The 22,833-nt window shown below is 39.0% G+C and overlaps 2 protein-coding genes across 2 annotated transcripts in view; one reads left to right on the top strand and one right to left on the bottom strand.

Moving 5' to 3' along the window:
• LOC311297915 (inactive dipeptidyl peptidase 10) overlaps nt 1-3,196 on the top strand; it is a 41,533-nt gene extending 38,337 nt beyond the window's left edge. Inside the window, exons 23-26 of the mRNA XM_084420388.1 lie at nt 298-356; nt 553-625; nt 1,293-1,366; nt 2,302-3,196. Coding sequence (XP_084276514.1) covers nt 298-356; nt 553-625; nt 1,293-1,366; nt 2,302-2,436 — 341 coding nt within the window. The 3' untranslated portion in view covers nt 2,437-3,196. The remainder of the gene's footprint in view (nt 1-297; nt 357-552; nt 626-1,292; nt 1,367-2,301) is intronic.
• Nucleotides 3,197-8,701: 5,505 nt separating this feature from the next.
• The window catches only part of dpp10 (dipeptidyl peptidase like 10), a 54,715-nt gene continuing 40,583 nt past the window's right edge, over nt 8,702-22,833 (bottom strand). Inside the window, exons 17-26 of the mRNA XM_084420913.1 lie at nt 21,964-22,008; nt 20,590-20,688; nt 19,907-19,976; nt 18,016-18,210; nt 15,203-15,257; nt 15,013-15,112; nt 11,313-11,371; nt 11,162-11,234; nt 9,718-9,791; nt 8,702-9,629 (exon numbers count right to left, since the gene is read on the bottom strand). Of these exons, the coding sequence (XP_084277039.1) occupies nt 9,492-9,629; nt 9,718-9,791; nt 11,162-11,234; nt 11,313-11,371; nt 15,013-15,112; nt 15,203-15,257; nt 18,016-18,210; nt 19,907-19,976; nt 20,590-20,688; nt 21,964-22,008 (908 nt within the window). The 3' untranslated portion in view covers nt 8,702-9,491. The remainder of the gene's footprint in view (nt 9,630-9,717; nt 9,792-11,161; nt 11,235-11,312; nt 11,372-15,012; nt 15,113-15,202; nt 15,258-18,015; nt 18,211-19,906; nt 19,977-20,589; nt 20,689-21,963; nt 22,009-22,833) is intronic.

Genomic DNA, 22,833 nt, shown 5'->3' with positions numbered 1-22,833 from the left:
ATATGTAACACACACACACACACACACACACACACACACACACAAACACTCTCTCACAGTTCTGCTCTCCGCTGCGGTGCTGCCGTCACTCCAGTGTTCGACTGGCAACTCTACGGTACGTAACACACACACACACACACACACACACACACACACAAACACTCTCTCACAGTTCTGCTCTCCGCTGCGGTGCTGCCGTCACTCCAGTGTTCGACTGGCAACTCTACGGATATGTAACACACACACACACACACACACACACACTCACTAGTGTAACCCTTCTGTGTTTCTACACAGCTTCCGCCTTCACAGAGAGATACTTCGGCTTCCCCGTACAAAATGAGCTAAAATACAAGGTAAGTGTTGTTGCTACTGTAAGATTTGAGACATAAAGGTGTGTGTGATTACTTTGACTTCAGAAAGTTGTATTTGTCTGGCGTGCTGAACGCTGATTTGAATGGCATCAGTGACTGTGGTGCAGTGTGAACGAGAGGCTCAGCTCTCTGCGGTTGAACGGGTTCGACATCACAGAACAGTTACTGTGTCCTTCAGATCTCCAGCCTCCTGCAGAACGGCACGCGCTCCGAGGAGTTACGCTTCCTGATTCTACACGGGACGGCGGATGGTGAGCCCATGAAAGAAAACACAAAATAGCCTACAAATAATTGAGATGGTAAAAGACGTTCTAGGTCTAATAGTAGTTAATGATGAAGTAATCTATTTGCAAATAATATTTTATTTTAAAATGTTCACATTCACTCTTATGTCTAATATGTTGAAAACACAAAACGTCTCATCACATTCAGTTATATTAATTACAAGAATGTGAAAAGTTTCAAAATGGCGAAATTTAATAAAAAGTTAGGATGAGTCGTTGAACATTTCTATAGTGAAACTTTGTCAAATATTAAATGTTTAGCTCATCTTACCACACACACTTTCACTGTTAAAACTAAAGCGTCTCGTTGGAATCTGCACTCGTGTTCTGTGAACTGTAAGGCCCGCCTTCTTTGATTTGATTGGCCGTTTCAATCACTTTGACATTGACGAGCGCTGTTAGACCACTGAGGCAGAGCAGCCTGAAAATGTTACTTTTAAAACTTTTGGTCATCCTAATATCAAACAGAGCGGTGCGTAATGGAGTGCAGCAGAGAATCATGAATAACAAAAATGGAGGGGATAATTTGGCCATTTCTAATGAATGGGAGGGACTTGTGCCCTTAATGGTGGTTATTGTCCTGCATAATACAACGGCTGCATCGTCCCATGACTTCTTCTTTCTCTCTTATTAGCGAACGTTCATTTTCAACAAACTGCAGAACTAGTGAAGCTGCTGTCTGTGATCAATGTAAACTACAGGTTACAGGTGAGTCCTTCACACTGACAAGCACCTGCACGCCCTCGACCTTATGACCCTCTGACCTCACGCTCTCAACCCTGTGACCTCACACCCTCCGACCTCACGCCCTCGACCATCCGACCTCACGCCCTCTGACCTCACACTCTCGACCCTGTGACCTCACACCCCCTCTGACCTCACACTCTCGACCCTCTGACCTCACGCCCTCTGACCTCGCGCTCTCGACCCTCCGACCTCACGCCCTCTGACCTCACGCTCTCAACCCTGTGACCTCACGCCCTCTGACTTCACGCTCTCAACCCTGTGACCTAACGCTATCGACCCTTTGACCTCACGCCCTCGAGCCTCTGACTTCACCACGCCCTCTGACCTCACACTCTCGATCCTACGCTATTGACCTTTTGACCTCACACTCTCGGCTCTCCAACCTTACGCTATTGATCCTTTGACCACACCACGCCCTCTGACCTCACACTCTCAACCCTGTGACCTTACGCTATCGTCCCTTTGACCTCACACCCTCGACCCTCTGACCTCACCACACCCTCTGACCTCACACTCTCGACCCTGTGACCTTACGCTATCGTCCCTTTGACCTCACACCCTCGACCCTCTGACCTCACCACACCCTCTGACCTCACACTCTCGACCCTGTGACCTTACGCTATCGACCTTTGACCTCACGCTCTTGATTCTGTGACCTCACGCTATCGACACTCTGACCTCACGCCACCAACCCTGTGACCTTACGCTCTTGACCCTGTGACCTCACATGCTCGACTCTGACCTCACGCCCTCAACCCTCTGACCTTACGCTCTTGGGACTGCCTTTGTTGCGCCGCTGTGAAGCATTCAGCCTTCGAGGATACAGCCTCTGAATTGGGACACAGCTTATGACTTGCACTGTGCACTCGTCCCTTTGACCTCTCACCTCTGTGCAGATCTTCCCTGATGAGGGTCATGACGTCATCAGCAGACGCTACATGCTGAACTCGCTCATCTCCTTCTTCAGAGAGTGCTTCTATGACAACGCACCTGTTCCCACAGAAACCAGTGACCTCGACGATGACGACTAGCATCAGTTGCACCAGGGAGAATCCTCTTGGCGACCAGCTCTCTCATCTTGTAAGATGATCTGTTCTAAAGGCAGAGACAGAGAGACGTTGAGTCCGAGGACACTCACACTACTTGTTCAGTTTGTTATTTTTCATCATTTGTCCACACTACTATAGCATTAAATCTGTATTTAGCAGCAGCGTGACTGATGTTGAGTGCTGTCACTCTTTCACAGGCTGAAAGAAACATTGTTCTGTCTCACTGTCATCAGTTATTATGGGCTGTACTGGTCTATAGATTACATTCAGAGAAGTACACAATATAAAATCAAATATCTAACGTGTGTGTTTTCAACACTCTGGGCTCCCATTGAGTCACTGATCCTCTGGTTTTCTGGGCTCTTTCTGAAGGCCTAATTCTGTTTCATCAGCCATCCTATCAGAATAATAATAATAATGTAAGCATCAGATCAGATGCTGTGATGCATAAAGCGCATGTCATCTGCATTCACTGATACACACAGTTTGACACGTGCGTCAGTTTGCTGTTTGTTAAAGGGAGCATGAGAAACCTGTACTACTGACATTAAGAGTATTAAATGCCACTATCACTATAACAACTCAGTGGTTCTCACATTTTTTTTTAACAATAATGCAATATTAGCAATTATATATAAAAGCGGTGGAAAAATATATTTTCTGCTTTTTCTAACATTTGTATAAAAATTAGTGTCAAAATGAAGAAACTGAAGAAATAAAATGAATACTATATGTCCATGTCAGAATAGATTTGTTTTTTATCAAACAGTCTGGATGCATTCAATAAAAATAAGACCTCAGAACATCTGCAAGTGTAAAACACTCATGTTTTTCAGTGAATTAGTTCATGAATAAAGAATAATATTTAACCATAAATAAATGGTAATCATAATAAAAACATACATTTAGATATGTAGCAATATATCACTCAACTCATAAGTAGAAACTGGTAGAAATATACCTCTTTAATAAAAAAAACGAATAAAAGGGTCTTGAATTCAGTTCTGAAAGATACGGTCAGCCAGTGAAGGGATGTGAGTGTTGGAGTAATGTGATTTCTTATTTTAAATTGAGCATTCGTGCAGCTGCATTCTGAACGCTTTGTAAGTGTTTAATAGAGCTCTTTGGTAAGTAACCCAGCAAAAACGCTATTGCATTAGTCAAGTAACAAATGCATGAACAAGTTTCTCCTGGTCAGAAGGGGAGAGAATATCAGTACTTTGGAGATGTTTCTGAGGTCATAATATGCTGTTTTAGTGACATTGCTAATATGTTTTTATTTTTTTTAAGCTGTGGTCACTGTCAAACATGAATCCTAAGTTTTTGACCTGATTGCCAGCTTTAAGTGATAGAGAGTCTATATTTTATTCCCTCTATGCAGTCCAGCAGGGTATCTGGTGCAAGCGAAGGATATGAGTTGTATCATCTGCATGGTGAAAGTAAATATTGTACTAATTAATTACGCCAGCTAAAAGAAGCATGTATAAGTTAAATAATAGAGGGCCCAAAATTGAGCCTTGAGGAACACCACAGGATATGATGCCTGGAGGTGTCGGTACCCAGTGCAATGCAGTATTCCCTGCTACTTAAAGGGGTGGTATAATGCCCTTTTCACAAGATGTTAAATAAGTCTCTGATGTCCCCAGAATGTGTACATGAAGTTTTAGCTCAAAATACCGCACAGATATTTTTATATAGCATGTTAAATTTGTCACTTTTTGAGGGTGAGCAAAAACGCACCGTTTTGTGTGTGTTCCTTTAAATGCAAATGAGCTGCTGCTCCCGGCACAGGGGGGGCGGAGCTTCAACAGCTTGTGTCCTTTTACCTCACACCAACATGCACTGAAAATGTCCGAAACTTTTAGCCTTTTATGTTCAAACCGGAGTCAGACAATGATGGAGAGACTCAAGAAGAAGTGACAACATGTAAAAGCAACAGGACATTTCTGAATGATTGAATTTATGTAGCTTATGTGTAGTTATCTTCTAGTCATTTATTGGCATATTCTGTCATGATAATCTATAAATCACATTCACGGGGGCGGGGTTTATGTAAATATTGGGGTTAGTGATGTCACTAATTTGTTGAAATCCTTAAAAAGCTATTTCTTTAAAAGCAAAATCTCCCTTTGCTTTGAACTTTGAGCGTTGTAACTTTGCAGATGTTGTTTATGCTCAAACAGCAACATTACACACTAACTAAAGTTAGAAAAGTGAATTCATAATCAACCACCTCTTTAAGTAGGATCTGAACCACTCTAAGACAGGACCTGATAAACCGACCCAGTTCTGTCGTCGGTCGAGTTGAATGTTCATTGAAACTAAGATTGATAGTGATACTATAATGGAACTTGTGACCATAGTTAGCTAACAATGCTTTTGGAAACGCACACCAGGAAGATCGCTCCTGGGAAGGTCTCATAAACACAGTTGTAGCAACCAGAGAAAAACTACCATGGGTTCAACTAAAGAAAACACTGATCATCATAATGAGGACTTTATAAGACACTCAATAATACATATAAACATCAGTTAATTCTCAATAAGAACTTTTGTTGATGTATGACAGAAATAAAGTCAAACTGGTTTGTAATAAGTGAAGATGGTGTTTTTTGGAGGTTTAATCATCCTCTGCTGATAACTTGAGAGATTTATTGTCTTTTATTCGCAGTTGATTTCATCTTAGCCTGTGGCTGGAAGTCAGTTGTTGTTTTTTTCTCCTGTTCTTACCCTCAGTGTTTCTGCTTGTTAACAGGTTTGTTAATGTTGAAATTACTCTATGGAATGTATACAGATTTTGTGGCTCAGATAAGGTACAATCATGGTTTATTTGCTTTGCTCTTGGCTGGCATGTGGCATTGCTGTGGTCTGATTGTGGTCTAGATCTGGCAAACAAGAGCAGAGCGCCTACATACGATCTTTTCAAGTGGTATGTATTACTTTTCAGATTTAAATTAGACCATTTGACCTTTTTATGTAACTGACGTAAAAAAAAATTATGCCCAGTCTTGAAGAAAGTATTAGATGACTAACTTGTAAGACTAGTCTAAGCAGTTTATGCAACTGGCCACATATCACAATAATAACAGAATGAAGAATGATTGTATTACAATATATAGGAGCATTCATAAAAATCTATATTTTAATAAACCAGGAATTATTAAACAAAAATAAAAAAATAAAAAAATCCTGATGCTAGTGAGTCATATAGCTAGTTATAAAATATCAACTTTTTAATAAATTTTTTCCATTTTAAATTGAAAATATGCTATAATTTACATGACTCATACAATTAGACCTATACTTTATTTACCGTTAGTAAACTTCGATTCCCACAGCCACTGGCTCCAGAAGTCATCACTGACATCACGTGGAAATTCAGCGATCCTGTCATATGAAAATGAACACTTTGACATGCCAAATTAATCTGCAATAGTAGCGCTCTCTTTACCCGTGTCCGCTGGAAACTCGGAGCTGGTGATGCAGGACTGGGTTCCTGATCCAACAATATCCTGTCAACTATATTAAAAAAGTGGCAAACATCCAAAACACTTTCAAATCAAAGAGTCTGTCTTGCGATAGTGAAGATCAGATCACCTTTGAGGAGCAGTTTACAGTAGTGGCCAAAAGTGATGTACAGCCTATAGGGAAAATCTTCACCCTTCATTACAATATTATTCAAACTTTGTTAAAGATTTCGTAAGCATACTAATATACAATGATAATAACACAATGAAACATGTCAAATTGTGCTTACATCATTTTTGGCCAGGCTATCATACAAATAAATTATGAACACATACAAAAACAAGAGAGAACCAACGACATACACTACCGGTCAAAAGTTTTAGATCGGTAAGATTTTTTATGTTTTTAAAAGAAGTCTCTTCTGCTCACCAAGGCTGCATTTATTTGAAAAAAACAAAAACAAAAAAAAAACAGTAATATTGTGAAATATTATGACAATTTAAAATGACTGTTTTCTATTTTAATATATTTTAAACTGTCATTTATTCCTCATGAAAGCTGAATTGTCAGCATCATTACTCCAGTCTTCAGTGTCACATGATCCTTCAGGAATCATTCTAATATGATGATTTGATGCTCAAAAAACATTTATTATTATTTTCAATGTTAAAAAACTGTTTTTTTTCCAAAATTCTTTCATGAATAGAAAGTTCAAAAGAACAGCATTTATTTAAAATAGAATATTTTCTAACATTATAAATGTCTTTACTGTCACTTTTGATCAGTCTAACTCATGCTTGATGAATAAAAGTACACTCACCTAAAGGATTATTATGAACACCTGTTCAATTTCTCATTAATGCAATTATCTAATCAACCAATCACATGGCAGTTGCTTCAATGCATTTAGGGGTGTGGTCCTGGTCAAGACAATCTCCTGAACTCCAAACTGAATGTCAGAATGGGAAAGAAAGGTGATTTAAGCAATTTTGAGCGTGGCATGGTTGTTGGTGCCAGACGGGCCGGTCTGAGTATTTCACAGTCTGCTCAGTTACTGGGATTTTCACGCACAACCATTTCTAGGGTTTACAAAGAATGGTGTGAAAAGGGAAAAACATCCAGTATGCGGCAGTCCTGTGGGCGAAAATGCCTTGTTGATGCTAGAGGTCAGAGGAGAATGGGCCGACTGATTCAAGCTGATAGAAGAGCAACTTTGACTGAAATAACCACTCGTTACAACCGAGGTATGCAGCAAAGCATTTGTGAAGCCACAACACGCACAACCTTGAGGCGGATGGGCTACAACAGCAGAAGACCCCACCGGGTACCACTCATCTCCACTACAAATAGGAAAAAGAGGCTACAATTTGCACAAGCTCACCAAAATTGGACAGTTGAAGACTGGAAAAATGTTGCCTGGTCTGATGAGTCTCGATTTCTGTTGAGACATTTAGATGGTAGAGTCAGAATTTGGCGTAAACAGAATGAGAACATGGATCCATCATGCCTTGTTACCACTGTGCAGGCTGGTGGTGGTGGTGTAATGGTGTGGGGGATGTTTTCTTGGCACACTTTAGGCCCCTTAGTGCCAATTGGGCATCGTTTAAATGCCACCGCCTACCTGAGCATTGTTTCTGACCATGTCCATCCCTTTATGACCACCATGTACCCATCCTCTGATGGCTCCTTCAAGCAGGATAATGCACCATGTCACTAAGCTCGAATCATTTCAAATTGGTTTCTTGAACATGACAATGAGTTCACTGTACTAAAATGGCCCCCACAGTCACCAGATCTCAACCCAATAGAGCATCTTTGGGATGTGGTGGAACGGGAGCTTCGTGCCCTGGATGTGCATCCCACAAATCTCCATCAACTGCAAGATGCTATCCTATCAATATGGGCCAACATTTCTAAAGAATGCTTTCAGCACCTTGTTGAATCAATGCCACGTAGAATTAAGGCAGTTCTGAAGGCGAAAGGGGGTCAAACACAGTATTAGTATGGTGTTCCTAATAATCCTTTAGGTGAGTGTATTTTTACTGATAAAATTCTTACTTACCCCAAACTTTTGAACGGTAGTGTTTAATGTTACAAAAGCTTTAGATTTCAGATAAATGCTGTTCTTTTGAACTTTCTATTCATCAAAGCATCCTGAAATAAAAATGTAAAAAACTGTTTTCAACATTGATAATAATCATAAATGTTTCTTGAGCATCAAATCATCATATTAGAGTGATTTCTGAAGGATCATGTGACACTGAAGACTGGAGTAATGATGATGAAAATTCAGCTTTGATCACAGAAATAAATTACACTTTACTGTATATACACATAGAAAAACAGCTGTTTTAAATTGGAATAATATTTCACAATATGACTGTTTTTGTTTGTATTTTTAATCAAATAAATGCAGCCTTGGTGAGCAGAAGAGACTTCTTTTAAAAACATTAAAAATCTTACCGATCTAAAACTTTTGACCGGTAGTGTATATATATTTAAATTTAAAATTTTGCCAAATAATTTTGTCAGATAAATACCTCAACCAAGTTTAGAGTTTTGTTCATCCATCAAATTTAAAATAAACAAATATTTTCCTCATTATTTTGATGGTTTAATTGAAATTTTAGGGTCGTTTAAAACAAATATCACTTTTGGCCATTATTAGATGTAGAATTAATTAATATTTTCTCATAATTGTGATGTTCGAATGACTGTGGTTGAGTCTGCAGGAACAAGAATGGCACTGAGAGTGATAGTAAGTACAATCAAAATTGAATAATGTTGGATTTGGACTAGTTGTTTATTTATAGACATGACTAGAGAACAATAACAAACAACCAGACCCGACCCGTCCCCCCCCCACACACACCACCAGTAAAACTAAACAGTCAGCGATACAAAAGCCCTCCAGAGACAAATAATCTGATCCAAGACTGTCCGTTCTTCAATCTGATGTATGTTCTTACTCTTCTGTACAACACAGCCGCATCCATCCCAGAATGCACTGCACGTGTGCTGATCTTCACGCAGATCCTCGAGCTTTCGACAGATGCATTTACGGTTCTTCCCAGCGAGTGCTCGTCACGGATGGAGAGAAATGAAATCGAATGCAGAAGGTGAAAACATACTGAGACACAAAAGTGGCAAAAGAAGTGAAGCAAAGCAAAAGGACCATGCAATGGCTGACTTGCTGTGCTGTGATTGGCCAACGCATCGGCCAATTGGAGATCATAGTGATTCATGATATGTGAAACATTCTAATCCATTTCCAGCGATAATGATCCATTGGCCAGGAACATAGAAACTCTATCTCTCTCGCTCTCTCTCTCTCTTTCTCTCTCACACACACACACACACACACACACACACAGCTTTAATACATACATCATCCAAACTGTTACACACATGCATATATACATGTTCAAACACACACACACACACTCCTGGCTCTCGCTGTTTACTTGAGCGTTCGTCTCAACGTCCAGTGTGTTTCACTGTCCCAAGTGTTTGTGTGTGTATTGTGGTGTGTGTCAGTGTGTGTTTGTGTGCTGCGTGTCATCTTCACTCTACTCTTCCTCTTCCTCCTCCTCCTCGCTGATGGGAAGCCCATCGTCCTGCATGCAGGATCTGAAGTAGCTGGTCAGTGTCGAGGCCACGTGTCTCTGGCTGCTCTTGGACAGGAAATGACCCTCGTCTGGATAAATCTGAAGAACAACCGTGCAGAAAACCGTCAAGAATCTAGACTATCATCAATGGACGGACACACACAGACGCTGACATGTGTTTCAGTACCTGCAGTGTGTAATTGGCTCCCACCTTCACCAGGTTCTTTATGAGCTCGGCTGTGTGCTGGAAATTAATGTTCGCTGGAGGAAAAACCAACAACATTTTGGCAGAGTAATGCAATCAAACGATACGCGACAACTGCGAATACCAAGTAGTGTCCAAAAGTGATGTCAGGTCTAGGAAAATGTACATCTTCAGCCTTTATTTAAATTTCAATCAAAATTTGTTAAAGATTTTGTAAGCAGTTGTGCTCTGAGTCGATTGTTTTATCTGTGATAATGCAATGAAACATGCCAAATTGTGCTCATATTTGTGCTCATAAAATTCCTCATATTTTGATGGTTTAACTGAACTTGTAAACGTTCTCCTTTCTTAAAATTCTTAAATCTTCTCATTTTGACCTCAGTCATTTTGACCCAAAATTCGTTTTCTTCAAAAAAAAAATTAATTGCGTGTTCATCAGAGTGAGGCTTGGGAGATTTGTCGCACTTCAACTTGGAAAACACACAATTTTTTTTTTTTTTACTGGATTCAAGGAGTTTATGTGGTTGTGATAAAAACTGTAACAAATCCTTCCCTCGTGGGTCATTTTGAATGGAAAATGGGGGAAATTTGTCAAAAAAACAAAAAAAATCTGATACAATTCAGTACAAACAACCACACAAATAAAGGCATGAGACTATAGAACATCCCCAATGCAGAACACACTCACATGCATACACACACACACACACACACACACACTCACACAACAAGGAATTCCCATTAAAATGAATGGAAGGGGGGGGGTTATATAACGGGTGCAATGTTTTTAATTTTTTCCAAATAAAATCAATCAGTCACAATGCAACTAACAGTAACAATAAAACAAAAAATTGACCAAAAAATTATTTTAAATTTACACCTGAATGCATACTGAAAAGAAAAACGGAAGAAAACGGACTTTGGGCACCAGGGGAATGGTTCATTTGCTCCATATATCGGCCATCTAGTGGCAAGAGTCATGAAATATCATGTTATAATATTTTTTTCCCACAAGAGGTCGGCAGAGACACACAATGTGAGAGGTTTTTGAGCCGTTTCAACAAGTTTTTGCTTGTAATGGAGAGTTATTTTGTATAAGTAAAAGAATGTGAAGAATATGCTTATTTATATGAAAATTATTGATTAAATCTAGAAATTTAGAGGTAAAATAAAATAAAAAATCTCCCAAATATAAGCTTTCTGGATGAAAAAAAATATATAATAAGTATAATTTTCGGGTCATTTTGACCCGCGAGAGAAGGATTAGTTACAGGTCCGGGAGGAGAGGATGAGGGAAACGACTGTAGAAAGGGAACATCTGTATGGAATTATTCAGGCCAGTGGTTATTAATTTATTCATAGAGCATGTATGTGAAGTGCACATTGTGTGAATAGTGTAGCTTGTAAAACTGTGACACACACTGACCGTCAGCAGTCGCGTGCAGCAACATGAGCGTTTGGTCTCTGAAACCCTGTGGATTCTGCAGCACACTGGAGAACTGGAGAAACACACCTGTGTCTGTCACTGCATTCACTACAACACAGTCTGAGTTACACAACATCTAACCAGCACTTACCTGATATCTGCTGTCGTCCTGAAGAGGAAATCCCAGATAGCGTTCAGAGAAGGCCGAGGCTGAGAGAGAGAGAGAGAGAGAGAGAGAGAGAGAGAGAGAGAGAGAGAGAGAGAGGGAGAGAGAGGGAGAGAGAGAGAGGGAGAGAGAGAGAGAGAGAGAGAGAGAGAGAGGGAGAGAGAGAGAGAGAGAGGGAGAGAGAGAGAGAGAGAGAGAGAGAGAGAGAGAGAGAGAGAGAGAGAGTTGAGTTTTAACACACTTTATTAAACAACAGTTATTTGTTAATTAACAGAAGAAAACAACAAACAACCAAAAAAAACAAAAAAAAGCAACACTACATGACTTTACCTTAAATCACATATAAAAAACAACTCATTATCAAGTATAGAATACATACCAACATCACAACACCATTCAATCTCAAAAACATTGATTGCATTCATCATCTTGTAATAATTAAAATCAACGAGAATCCTTGATTTAAACATATTCTTAAAAACTGAAACAATATGTTGCCCATTTCTCTGTTCTATTTCATTTCTTCTGGAAATATAAATTGCTAATTTGGCCTGACCAACAATAAAGTTCATTAATTGACACTTATATTTCTGTAGTCTACTATACTTGAAGCCAAATATAAAACATTGCTTCGTAAAAGAAATCCCTAATAAAGAAAATAAAAAATCTAAAAGATCAAAGAGTGGAGAAAGTCTGTCACAATTCATAAAACAATGGAATATTGTTTCTCTCTCTGAACAGAAAGGACAAATATCATTTACAGTAGGATTCAGTTTCGTCACAAAGGCATTTACAGCGATTGCACCATGCAGTATTCTCCACTGGAGATCACCTGCTCTTTTAGTCAATGGTGGTTTGTAGAGTACTCTCCACTCTGGTTTTATTTCCTCTACCACTCTTAGTTTGTCTCTCCATACTGTGTCAATTCTGTCTTTTAATGTATGTTTATTTATTACCTTCACAATACATTTGTATAAGATCTTTCCTTTAACTGTACAAAAATCAACATTTTCATTTGTTTTCAAACACAACAGAGGGCTATTATGTGAGGATTCTTCAATATCAGGTGTACTTCTGATGTCTGGGAAGAGGTCATTAGCATCAGGGACAATATCACCCATACTGTAACTCTCAAGTAGAGCTTTTTCCTTGGAGTTTAAAACCCCATCCAGTTTGTTCAGAAAACTACTAACAACTCTCACTGATCTTATGCCCAGATGTATAGCAACAGTTCCTGCATCTTTTAGTCCAGGTCCGGCTTTTTCAACAATATCTTTCAATTGCAAAAGTTTCTTTGACACAAGCAAGTTTTTTAGCCCTGGAAGGTCAACTCCTGACACATCAAGGCGACTTCCAAACACCACCGGCTCCTCAAGCAACCAGAAAAGAGATGTGGCTGACTCTGTCCATTTATGTTTAAAAAGTCTCCACACTTTAAAAAGACTTTTATAAAATGAAGGTAGTCTAGACAAATCCAGGAGAGTATAGTCCATCAGAAACAGTGCAGCATGAAGTCCCATTCCGTTCACCCCAGATAAAATGGTTTGTGCTAATGGTCTCCATACTAGATTCTGGGGACCCATCAGCAGTCGCTGAATGAACTGTAACCTAAAAGTCGCTCCTCTGCTGACCAGATTCACCAAGCCTTGACCTCCTTCATCTCTTGGCAGGAAAAGCACACTTTGAGGAGTCCAGTGCAAATTGTCCCAGAAAAAATTTACCATTTCTGCTTGAAGTTTTGGTAACAGTCCCAGAGGCGGATCGACACAAGCAAGTTTATGCCATAAAGAGGAGCCCACCAAATTGTTGATTATGAGCGTACGACCTCGATAAGACAGTTTGGGAAGTAGCCATTTCCATTTCTGCAAACGTCCTTTGATTTTTTCTAATGTACAATCCCAATTTTTTGTAACAAAGTCATCATTCCCTAGAAAAATGCCAAGATACTTAAACCCGCCTTTCTTCCAAATTAAACCTCCAGGCAAACTGGGAGGACTCCTATCCCAATCGCCCATTAAAAGGGCCTCACTTTTTCCCCAGTTAACTTTTGCAGAAGAAATTTTTTTAAAACTATCAACAATAATCTTCAATTTTTCAATATCATCAGCACCAGATATAAAAACAACTACATCGTCTGCATAGGCAGAAAGGTGCAACGTGACATTACAGTACGGTATAGTAAAACCACTCAACTCATTTCTTAATTTATGAAGCAGAGGTTCAATAGCCAGGGAATATAACATGCCTGACATGGCACATCCCTGTCTCACTCCCCTCTGAATCCTAAACGGAGCACTCAAACCACCATTGACTTTGAGAACACTCTCAATGTCACGATACATGGCCTCAATCATATTTATAAAGAACTGACTAAAACCAAAAGCTTCTAAAGCCTCTCTCAAAAAAGAGAGAGAGAGAGAGGGAGAGAGAGGGAGAGAGAGAGAGAGAGAGAGAGAGAGAGAGAGAGAGAGAGAGAGAGAGAGAGAGAGAGAGAGAGAGAGAGAGAGAGTGAAATCAGTTTCACTCACAGAACAGAAAACCATGATGATCTCTGGTCTGAAGTGTTCTAGACCAGGGGTCTCCAACCTTTTTTCATTTGAGAGCTACTTTTTAAAAATGAAAGTGGCAGAGAGCTACTCATGTAATACAATACTTAAATCTAGGGCTGGGTAAAAAATATCAATTTCTGGATTTTAATCGATTCTCATTTTTACGAACCGATATCGATTCTTAAATCCCAAGAATCGATTAGTCATCCTGTTTTCAGTTGATGAATGACTGGAACACTGTAGCGCATCCCATCCAATAAATCGCAATAATCTTTGTGCTTTGTTACTATTGATATGAAGATTTCAAATTACGTCCATTTTCTTACGAAATTCCAAAACATAAATATCGTTCTGGCTCAGCTCAAGAGAAGCACATGATCTTCTCTTACGCCTTAATAATACCAGTTACAGCGTGAAATAAACATGAATGAGCATCTGAAAGTGTGTTAAAAGATAACTTATCGAAATCCGTATCGTCACATGGAGTCGCTCAATCAGTGTTTCAACCGTGGAAAGACGCCAGTAAATCAGCTTGTAAACAATGTCATGTAACGTCACATTTACCTCAGAAAAACCATATCCAGTGGTCCAGTAACCATAAACTCGTTAGTCAGCTAGACAAATTTACTCTAGAGAGGAGCATTTTGCTAAATATATGCACCAACATATTCATTATAATTTTTAATGTTCTTCAATATTTAATGCATGTTTGAATAAATCTGGCAAGTTTTATGACAGCCACCATTTAAATGTTTACATTTCATATAACTTTATTATTATAAAAATAAATTAAAGTGTATTTTAAGTGTTTGTATACAAATCAGTTCATTTTTACCTTCAACATTATAGTAGGCTAATGAAGCCTGTAGGCTACCACTGACTCCCATAGTTTACAGCATTAGTGAAGATATTTGAAATTTGCCAAAATAATCAATATTGAATCGAATCGGAATCGAATCGAATTGTAAGCTTGTGAATTGAAATCGAATCGAATTGTGAAATTTGTGTCAATACCCAGCCCTACTTAAATCTCTTAAATAATGTCTCATAACTCTCATATTAACAACTATCCAAACTGTTTTAGAAACATTACACTAAAAAATTTAAAAAAGCACATTCACATCACAGTAACTTACCATACAAATTCCAATCTGTCACGGGCGACATGGCCACTGCACATTTAAACAAGTTCTCAGTGGATTTAATCAGAAGAAGTGCGATATATCCTCCATAATCCTGCGGAAACACAAGTATGGAAGTGTGAAGAAAGATCAGTGATTTTCAACCATTACAGAAGCCGTGTGTGACACTTCAACTGAGACTTACCCGACCAAACACACCAATTCTGGTTCGATCAATGTACGGAAATTTCAACAGGTACCTGGAACAAAAGCATGATTTGGTTAGCATGTTTCACAGCAGTGTGTGTGCCGTATTAGATCACACAAACACGAGGAAGAGCAAATGAGGACAGAAAAGGGTCATTTTTGTCTGAATGAAAGAAGAAACAGGGTTCGTACAGATGCTGAAAAATGAAATTCCAGGACTTAAGGACTTTTTTTTTGCTTTTTTAAGGACTACAATCTGTGATCTCACTTATCAAACAATATCATTATTATCTTTCAAATTCTAAAAAAGGTAAATAGATTAACACAAATAAACCAAAATGGTACAAATAAAGTGCAGCACATGAAACGACTGTGGTATCTTTAACTATACTACGTCAAATATATCACTTTTCTCTCTCAAACTGATTTTCCCCCATTAATATACGATTGACCTGAAGTATGAAAGATGTATCATATGATTGTATTTATATAGCCATGAGAAATCGCTCTATATCTACAATCAGACGGGCTGAAGCTTTAATTTTGTGTGAAAATATTGAAAATAACTACTTTGACATTTGTCTTTCAATAATTCAAGCACTTTTCAAGTACCTTTTCAAAAATATGTCTGTTTTCAGGACTTAAATTTATAAAAGTCAAATTCAAGCCCTTTAAAGGGGTCATCGGATGCCCGTTTTCCACAAGTTGGTATGATTCTTCAAGGTCTTCGTGTAAAGTTTGTAACATACTGTAGTTAAAATTCTTCAATGGTTGTGTTTACCTCCTCAAAAACAGCTCTGTTCACAGCGACCTGTTTCGGTGCATGTCTCTTTAAAGGAACACTCCACCGTTTTTTTAAAATGGGCTTATTCACCTTCTTTCCTACATTTAGATAGGTGGGCAAATGCATTTTTGTCTCAGTGCATGCATTGTTTTAGTTTGACAGGGTCGGCGCTAGCTTAGCTTAGCATAATGAATGGAATCCTTTGTTGCCAGCTAGCATGTCATGAGTAAAAGTGATATAAAAAATAAAAGAAACCCACCTAATTACTTCTTGTGGCCTGCGTATTCACAACAAGTACAAATAGCGATGCAGATTAACACTAGGCGATTTCCTATGCAGATATTGACTTGGGACTATATTAGGGGGAATCACAGGCGAAGCACAGCTACTTGGGTGCAGAGATATCACGCCCAAGTAGCAGTGCTTCGCCTGTGCTTCCCCCTAATATAGTCCTTAATATATAAGTCAATATCTGCCTAGGAAATCACCTAGGGCCCTATCTTGCACCCAGCGCAATTGACTTTGTACACCGACGCATGTTTCATTCCTATTTTGCACCCGCGCAAAGCGCGCTTTTCCCTCCACAGAAGCACGTCGCTAAACTAGGGAATGAACTTGCGCTCTCTGGGCGGTTCAGCGCAAAAAAGGAGGCGTGTTTTGGCGCAAACGTTCCCTGGTGCTATTTTACTGTTCCATAAAACAATTGCGCCACTGGCCAGAAAAAACCTAGTCTAAAGTCAGTGGCACGTTGCGCGTTGTTCATTATGCTATTTTAAGGGCGCATGCTTGACCATAATGTATAGAGTGCACAAACGCTCATACACTGTGATTCTCTAATCTACACAGAAGCAGCAGTTTTCATTTTTGCAAATCATATTATTACAAACGATAGATAGATAGATAGATAGATAGATAGATAGATAGATAATTTATTATAAATATAATAATTTATTATAAAAGCATACATCTAGCTTACACATTTACCCACATTATTATATGCCTGTTTAGCCGAAGCTAATTTGGGTGTGTTTCTCCCATCCCCAATGTCACTTCTCTCTCTTTTACGGCCGTGAAGAGAGCGTTGCTCTCCTCGGCTGTGAACCGCTCTTGACGCGCGCCTGGCAAATCCGCCGTTATAATAGCAATACGCCAAGGAAAAAGTGCGCCTGCTCTTAAAGGGAATGTGAGATGATGCTCTGATTGGTTTATTTCACGTTACGCCCAAACCACACCTATGAATAATGAAGCTACTTCAGACCAACCCCTTTTAGATTTGCGCCCGGCGCAAGAGTCATTTATCCCGCCGGGAAAATAGCAACAGCGCCAAGACCCGCCCACAAAGTTACTTGCGCTTTGCGCTTTGACACTTGCGTTTCAGATCGTTAAAATAGGGCCCCTAGTGTTAATCTGCATCACTATTTGTACTTGTTGTGAATACGCAGGCCACAAGAAGTAATTAGGTGTTTTTTTTTTTTTTATATCACTTTTACTCAGGACATGCTAGCTGGCAACAAAGGATTCCATTCATTATGCTAAGCTAAGCTAGCGCCGACCCTGTCAAACTAAAACAATGCATGCACTGAGACAAAAATGCATTTGCCCACCAATCTAAATGTAGGAAAGAAAGTGAATAAGCCCATTTTAAAAAAACGGTGGAGTGTTCCTTTAAATGATAATGAGGAACTGCTCACTTTATCACTCATAAAGTGCTGACTTGGCAGACAGTAAACAAATAGCTGAGGGAGGAAATATGCTAATACGGGAAATATGCTAATACGGGACAGTCCGTCAGCGGTCGTGGGCGGAGCATGAGCAATATTACATCATATTGCTCAGAAAATCCAAACGGCTTGATAAATGAGAGTGTTTAGACTTTTTGAGGATAAAAACAAAACGAGTGAATGGATTTTTTTCATTGTATGGTGGTTGTGTCCACACATTTATATGCAAACACCATATAAAAGTGAATTTTGCATCCGATGACCCCTTTAAGCACCTTGTACGAACCCTGAAGAAAACGTTCTTACTCAACAGCAGCCAGCTGATCCTGCAGTTCAACGGCTCCCAGGCGCTTGTGCACGTCCTGTAAAACCTTCTGACCCTGGAAACCGCTTCCCCGGCCATCCAGACGAGCCACGATGACATTGTCCGAACTGACCAGCACAGAGTCCCAGTCCACTGCGTACTGGTCGTTCACCTGCTGACCACCGGGGGCAGCATCACTAACGCACAAACAAAACACACCAGCGCGTCGTCACTGCATGCATTTCAATCTGAAGCAACACGCATCTCCTGTCTCCGGTCGTGTGTTTACAGCGCCTTTGGAATTCAACAGAATGTGATGTTTTCACAGACAAAGAGTCGTTTAATTCTCCACCGCTGCTTGAACGTCACATCACAGGGCGTTAGGAGAGTAGTAAAGGCAGAGACACAACTACTCGCTTCAAACTCCTCCATAAAGAATAGCAGGTGAATAGCAGATCTAACAGTACCATGTGAACAAAGCCTCTACTTGATATGCCGGATCCACTGGAAGTATTTGTGCAAGTGGTCCATCGGGATTGAAATGAACATTTGTCCACAAAACCAAGGCATCATGGGACGTTTCAAAGACTTCTTTTTGCATCATTGCTTTACAGGTCTGAACTGCAAAAAAATGATGTTCTTCCTCTATTTTTTCCCAGTACAAATATCTAAACATTCTTAAAGTCCCCCATTAATGAATTAATGAACAGTTTATTCAAGTATCCTATAGTAAGATAGCCTACTAGTAATGTTCGCTAATTAATGTTTTACCTTAAACTTGATGCAAAGTTTCAGAAGCCCCAGACTGTGTGATCATGTCAGATTTTTAAACGCTTGTAATATCACTTTTGTATTAATATTTTCGCTCTGTTGTGCGGCTTTAGGGGGATATATTGCATTTTTATTTGCGAAATTAGTAATCATATTTGTTTAAAATACTAACATTTTATGTAAAATTCATGTTAAAGAAGATCTACATTTTTCAGTTTCATTCATGGCAAAAATGTGAAAGGTTCCATAGTTTAGTGAAATATTGCTGCCATCTACTGGAAAACAAACACTTCTGCTAGTGCGCAATGAATAGTTTGTGCTTGAATGGCTAGATGTAAAGCTCTTGCTATTTGTGTTCATGTTGTAATGTGGCTTAGGTGCTATTTTGTATAGTTTAACCATTATCAGCCTTATTTTTTGATAATATCATAAACACGATGACGGGTGGATGGGCTGTGATGCCAGGGGCAAAAGGTAAGATCTTGCCAAGGGCAGCAAATTGGTTTCCTCTGCCTTTCATTGAGTTTTGGAAGACACGCTGTGAGTTTACCTTGGATTTACCACAGAAGAAGAAGAAGAACGCGTACTTCCCACCACAATGATCCTGACTGTGTCCTGCACTGACTTGTGTTCGAGCAAAACAGAGCAATGTGGCAAAAGGGTGCAATTCTGTCAGAATGTGTAATGGACCTTAAAATCAGCATCACATCAATGTGACACAGACACACACACACACACACACACACACACACACACGCACACGCACACGGACACACACACACACACACACACACTTTCTTGTACATCTATCTTTATGAGGACATTCATTGACACAATGCAATCTCTAGCTGCTTACCCTAACCTTACCCATCACAACTAAGTGCCTAACCCGACCCCTGACCCTAAACCGACCCTTAACCTCATTATAACCTTATCCCTAAAACCAAGTCTTGACCCTCAAACAGGCCTTTAAAGGCTCTCAGAAAGTGAGGACCGGCCAAAATGTCCTCACTTTACTCTCTCTGTCCTCACTCCAATGGTCTAACACTCAAACTGGTCCTCACAAAGATAGCTGTACAAGTACACATACACACACACACACACAGAGACAGATCTGCTTACATCATCAGCAGAAGAGCGTAACTGCGGGACTCAGAGAAATCGGGTGGATAGGAGATCTTCAGCGGCAACTCTGCAAACACACACGAGGAACAGTTCAGAGCTGCGTGTGACGATCTATCAAGTTCAATAGTGGCCAAAAGTGATAGAAAAATAGACATCTTCACACTTTATTCAAATATTATTAAAAATACAAAGATTTTATAAGCATATTGCGTAGTTGTACTTGGAGTCGATTGTTTTATTAGTGATAATAACACATTGAAACATGACAAATTGTGCCGACATTGTTTTTATCCTGGCTGTCATATGTAGAAATTATGAACGTAAAAACGAGAGAACCAACAAAATATTAATAACTGATTATGTTGTAGTCAGTGTTTTGTTTTTCTGTGCATTTTTTCTTTTGCATAGTAAAATAAAACCTGTAGCTGTAGTTTTTTTTTGCAAAATCATTTTGTCAGATAAATACCTTAACCAAGTTTAGTGTTTTGTTCTCCCCTCATATTTAAACAACAAAATATTTTCCTCATATTTTAATGGTTTAATCAAACTTGTATGTTCATTAACAACATCACTTTTGGCCAAGAGCAAGATATTGAACTCCAGCAGAACCAAACCAACGCATTACTCTTTCACACTGTCGGCTCTGCGTGTTTATCAGGTAAAGCTGAGCGATACTTTACCGAAGTGGTCGGTCTGGATGCTCCTGTACTCCAACATCTGGATCCGTTTGTAACTGAGAGCAGCTTTGAGCACTGAGTTATTCTCCAGGATGTAATAATCTGATGAGAGATCAACAGTACAATGCAGTTTAAAGCGGTGGTATAATGCCCTTTTCACAAGATATAAAATAAGTCTCTGATGTCCCCAGAGTGTGTGTGTGAAGTTTTAGCTCAAAATACCCCACAGATATTTTTATATAGCATGTTAAAGTTGTCACTTTTTGAGGGTGAGCAAAAACGTGCCATTTTAGTGTCTGTCCATTTAAATGCAAATGAGCTGCTGCTGGTCTCTAGCGTTATATTTTGCCAATGAAACCGTGATATGGCTTTGTGCCTTTATAAAACAGCACAAGACTTTAAGTATCCTAAATAGGCATTCTGTTTGTGCCGCGTGATTTAAAGAGAAGAGCGCACTTTGCTCACGCGATCAGCATGGTGATCTGGTGTTTTCTCCACAATAAAAGCTCAAGGGTTTATTTCTTGCAAGCGAAGAAATTAGGACAAAAGTATTGTAATTTTCCTATATTATGGTGTAATGTAAAATATTACATTTGAATGAATATACTTTTGAAATATTAATTTTAATTTATACAGTACATTCATACTGTATACGTCATAGGAATAAATTATATAAATCATTATTATATTTTTTATAATAATTGTTTGGCATCCTAAAACACCAGTGATAATGTAATGTAGACTGAGACTCTATATCATAACTAAAAAGATGTTTGAGCCCTCTTTAATGTCCAGGTACAAGTCAATGCTGTTTCTTTGTTCAGTGTTCACAGTTCATGGGTTGAAGCTCTTCATTTTGAGCTCTCGCACCAGATTGATGCATTTAACCTTAAAATGTACAAAATTTTCTTGCGAACCCGAACATACAGGGACAGAGGTCCACCCAACATAGTTTTACAAAATCCAATCATTTATGAACTTTACTCCAGCATTGAACAACAAAGTTTCTTTTAAGTCAGTAAAACTGTTAATGCCAAAGTCAAATGTCCTTAAAAGTAAAATGGCCAACAAGACATCTGAATTCTTAATCCGGTTTTTCGATTGTTTTTTAAAATGTGGTCGATTCCGATATCCATTCTCAAAAGACACGAATCAATCTTTCCTTGCCTTCAATAACCTTTGAAATGTTTTATCAGTTCGTAGTTTTAGCTGTGGTATTGAAATTGGACTCGAGAATTGTGAATTTCACTGGTAACTCAAATTTTGTTCCTGAATTGAATAAAAATTGAGATCTTGTGAATCGGAATCGAATCGAGACATCTGTGCCGATACCCAGCCCTGGCAGAAAGATGGAAAAAAGAGAAAGTGAAAACTCACTGGCAGTGTTGAGAGAGTGTATGATCACTGTCGGTGCTCCTGGACCTGCAAGAAAACCAAAAACCAGATAATGTGGCCACTTCAACCACAACAGGCAGAAAAATATGTTCTTCCTCAGTGTTTCTGTCTTGTTTTCCAGTACAAATATCTAAACATTCCTAAATCGAGATACATTTACTGGAGAAGAAAAATGACTGAAGATATTAAGGCTTGCTTTCTGAAAAATTATGCATGGTTTATGCATAAATCAAGAAAAAATATATGCTATCCACCTTATTCCTGACGATCTTACTGCGTTTTGAGTTATGGGAGACACTTCCGGTTTGGGGAACTTTGGGAAACGAATAATTTCAAATCATACGGTTGCCCTACAAATAAAGCTGATCGTCAGTCTGACTGGATGAGCTGTCAGTTTCCCTTCATGATTTATTTTCAGACATCATGAGAATAACGTTTACTTGGTATTTTAACGTGACGTTATAACAAGAATATCTATGGAAGAGCTCTTTTCAGTCGTGATTATTTTCTTTTTTCCCTTTGCAATCCGCTGTAAAAGTATGAAAAAGGACAACATGTACTGCACATTTGTGGTCTGTTCTTCCGATTTAATTTACGATATATTCCATTAATAATTCACTGAAATGCACAAAGAATCTCTGGTTATTCTCCTCAAATCCTCACGTCTGTTTCCAGGTTTGTTTTCACAGGAAAATGCAATTTATAATCTGTCAAAATGACGGAAATCACTTTGAAATATCATCACGCAATGCTGAAGTTAATGAACATTTTTGATTAAGGCAATATCTGTATTATTACATAATATATATATTACTACAGTGATATTTAACCCGTCCGTTATTGCCGTGGAAA

Source organism: Rutilus rutilus, assembly GCF_951802725.1.
Source record: "Rutilus rutilus genome assembly, chromosome: 10".
Lineage (NCBI taxonomy): Eukaryota > Metazoa > Chordata > Actinopteri > Cypriniformes > Leuciscidae > Rutilus > Rutilus rutilus.
The sequence above is the reverse complement of the archived record's forward strand: the minus strand, read 5'-3'. Positions and strand labels throughout refer to the sequence as shown.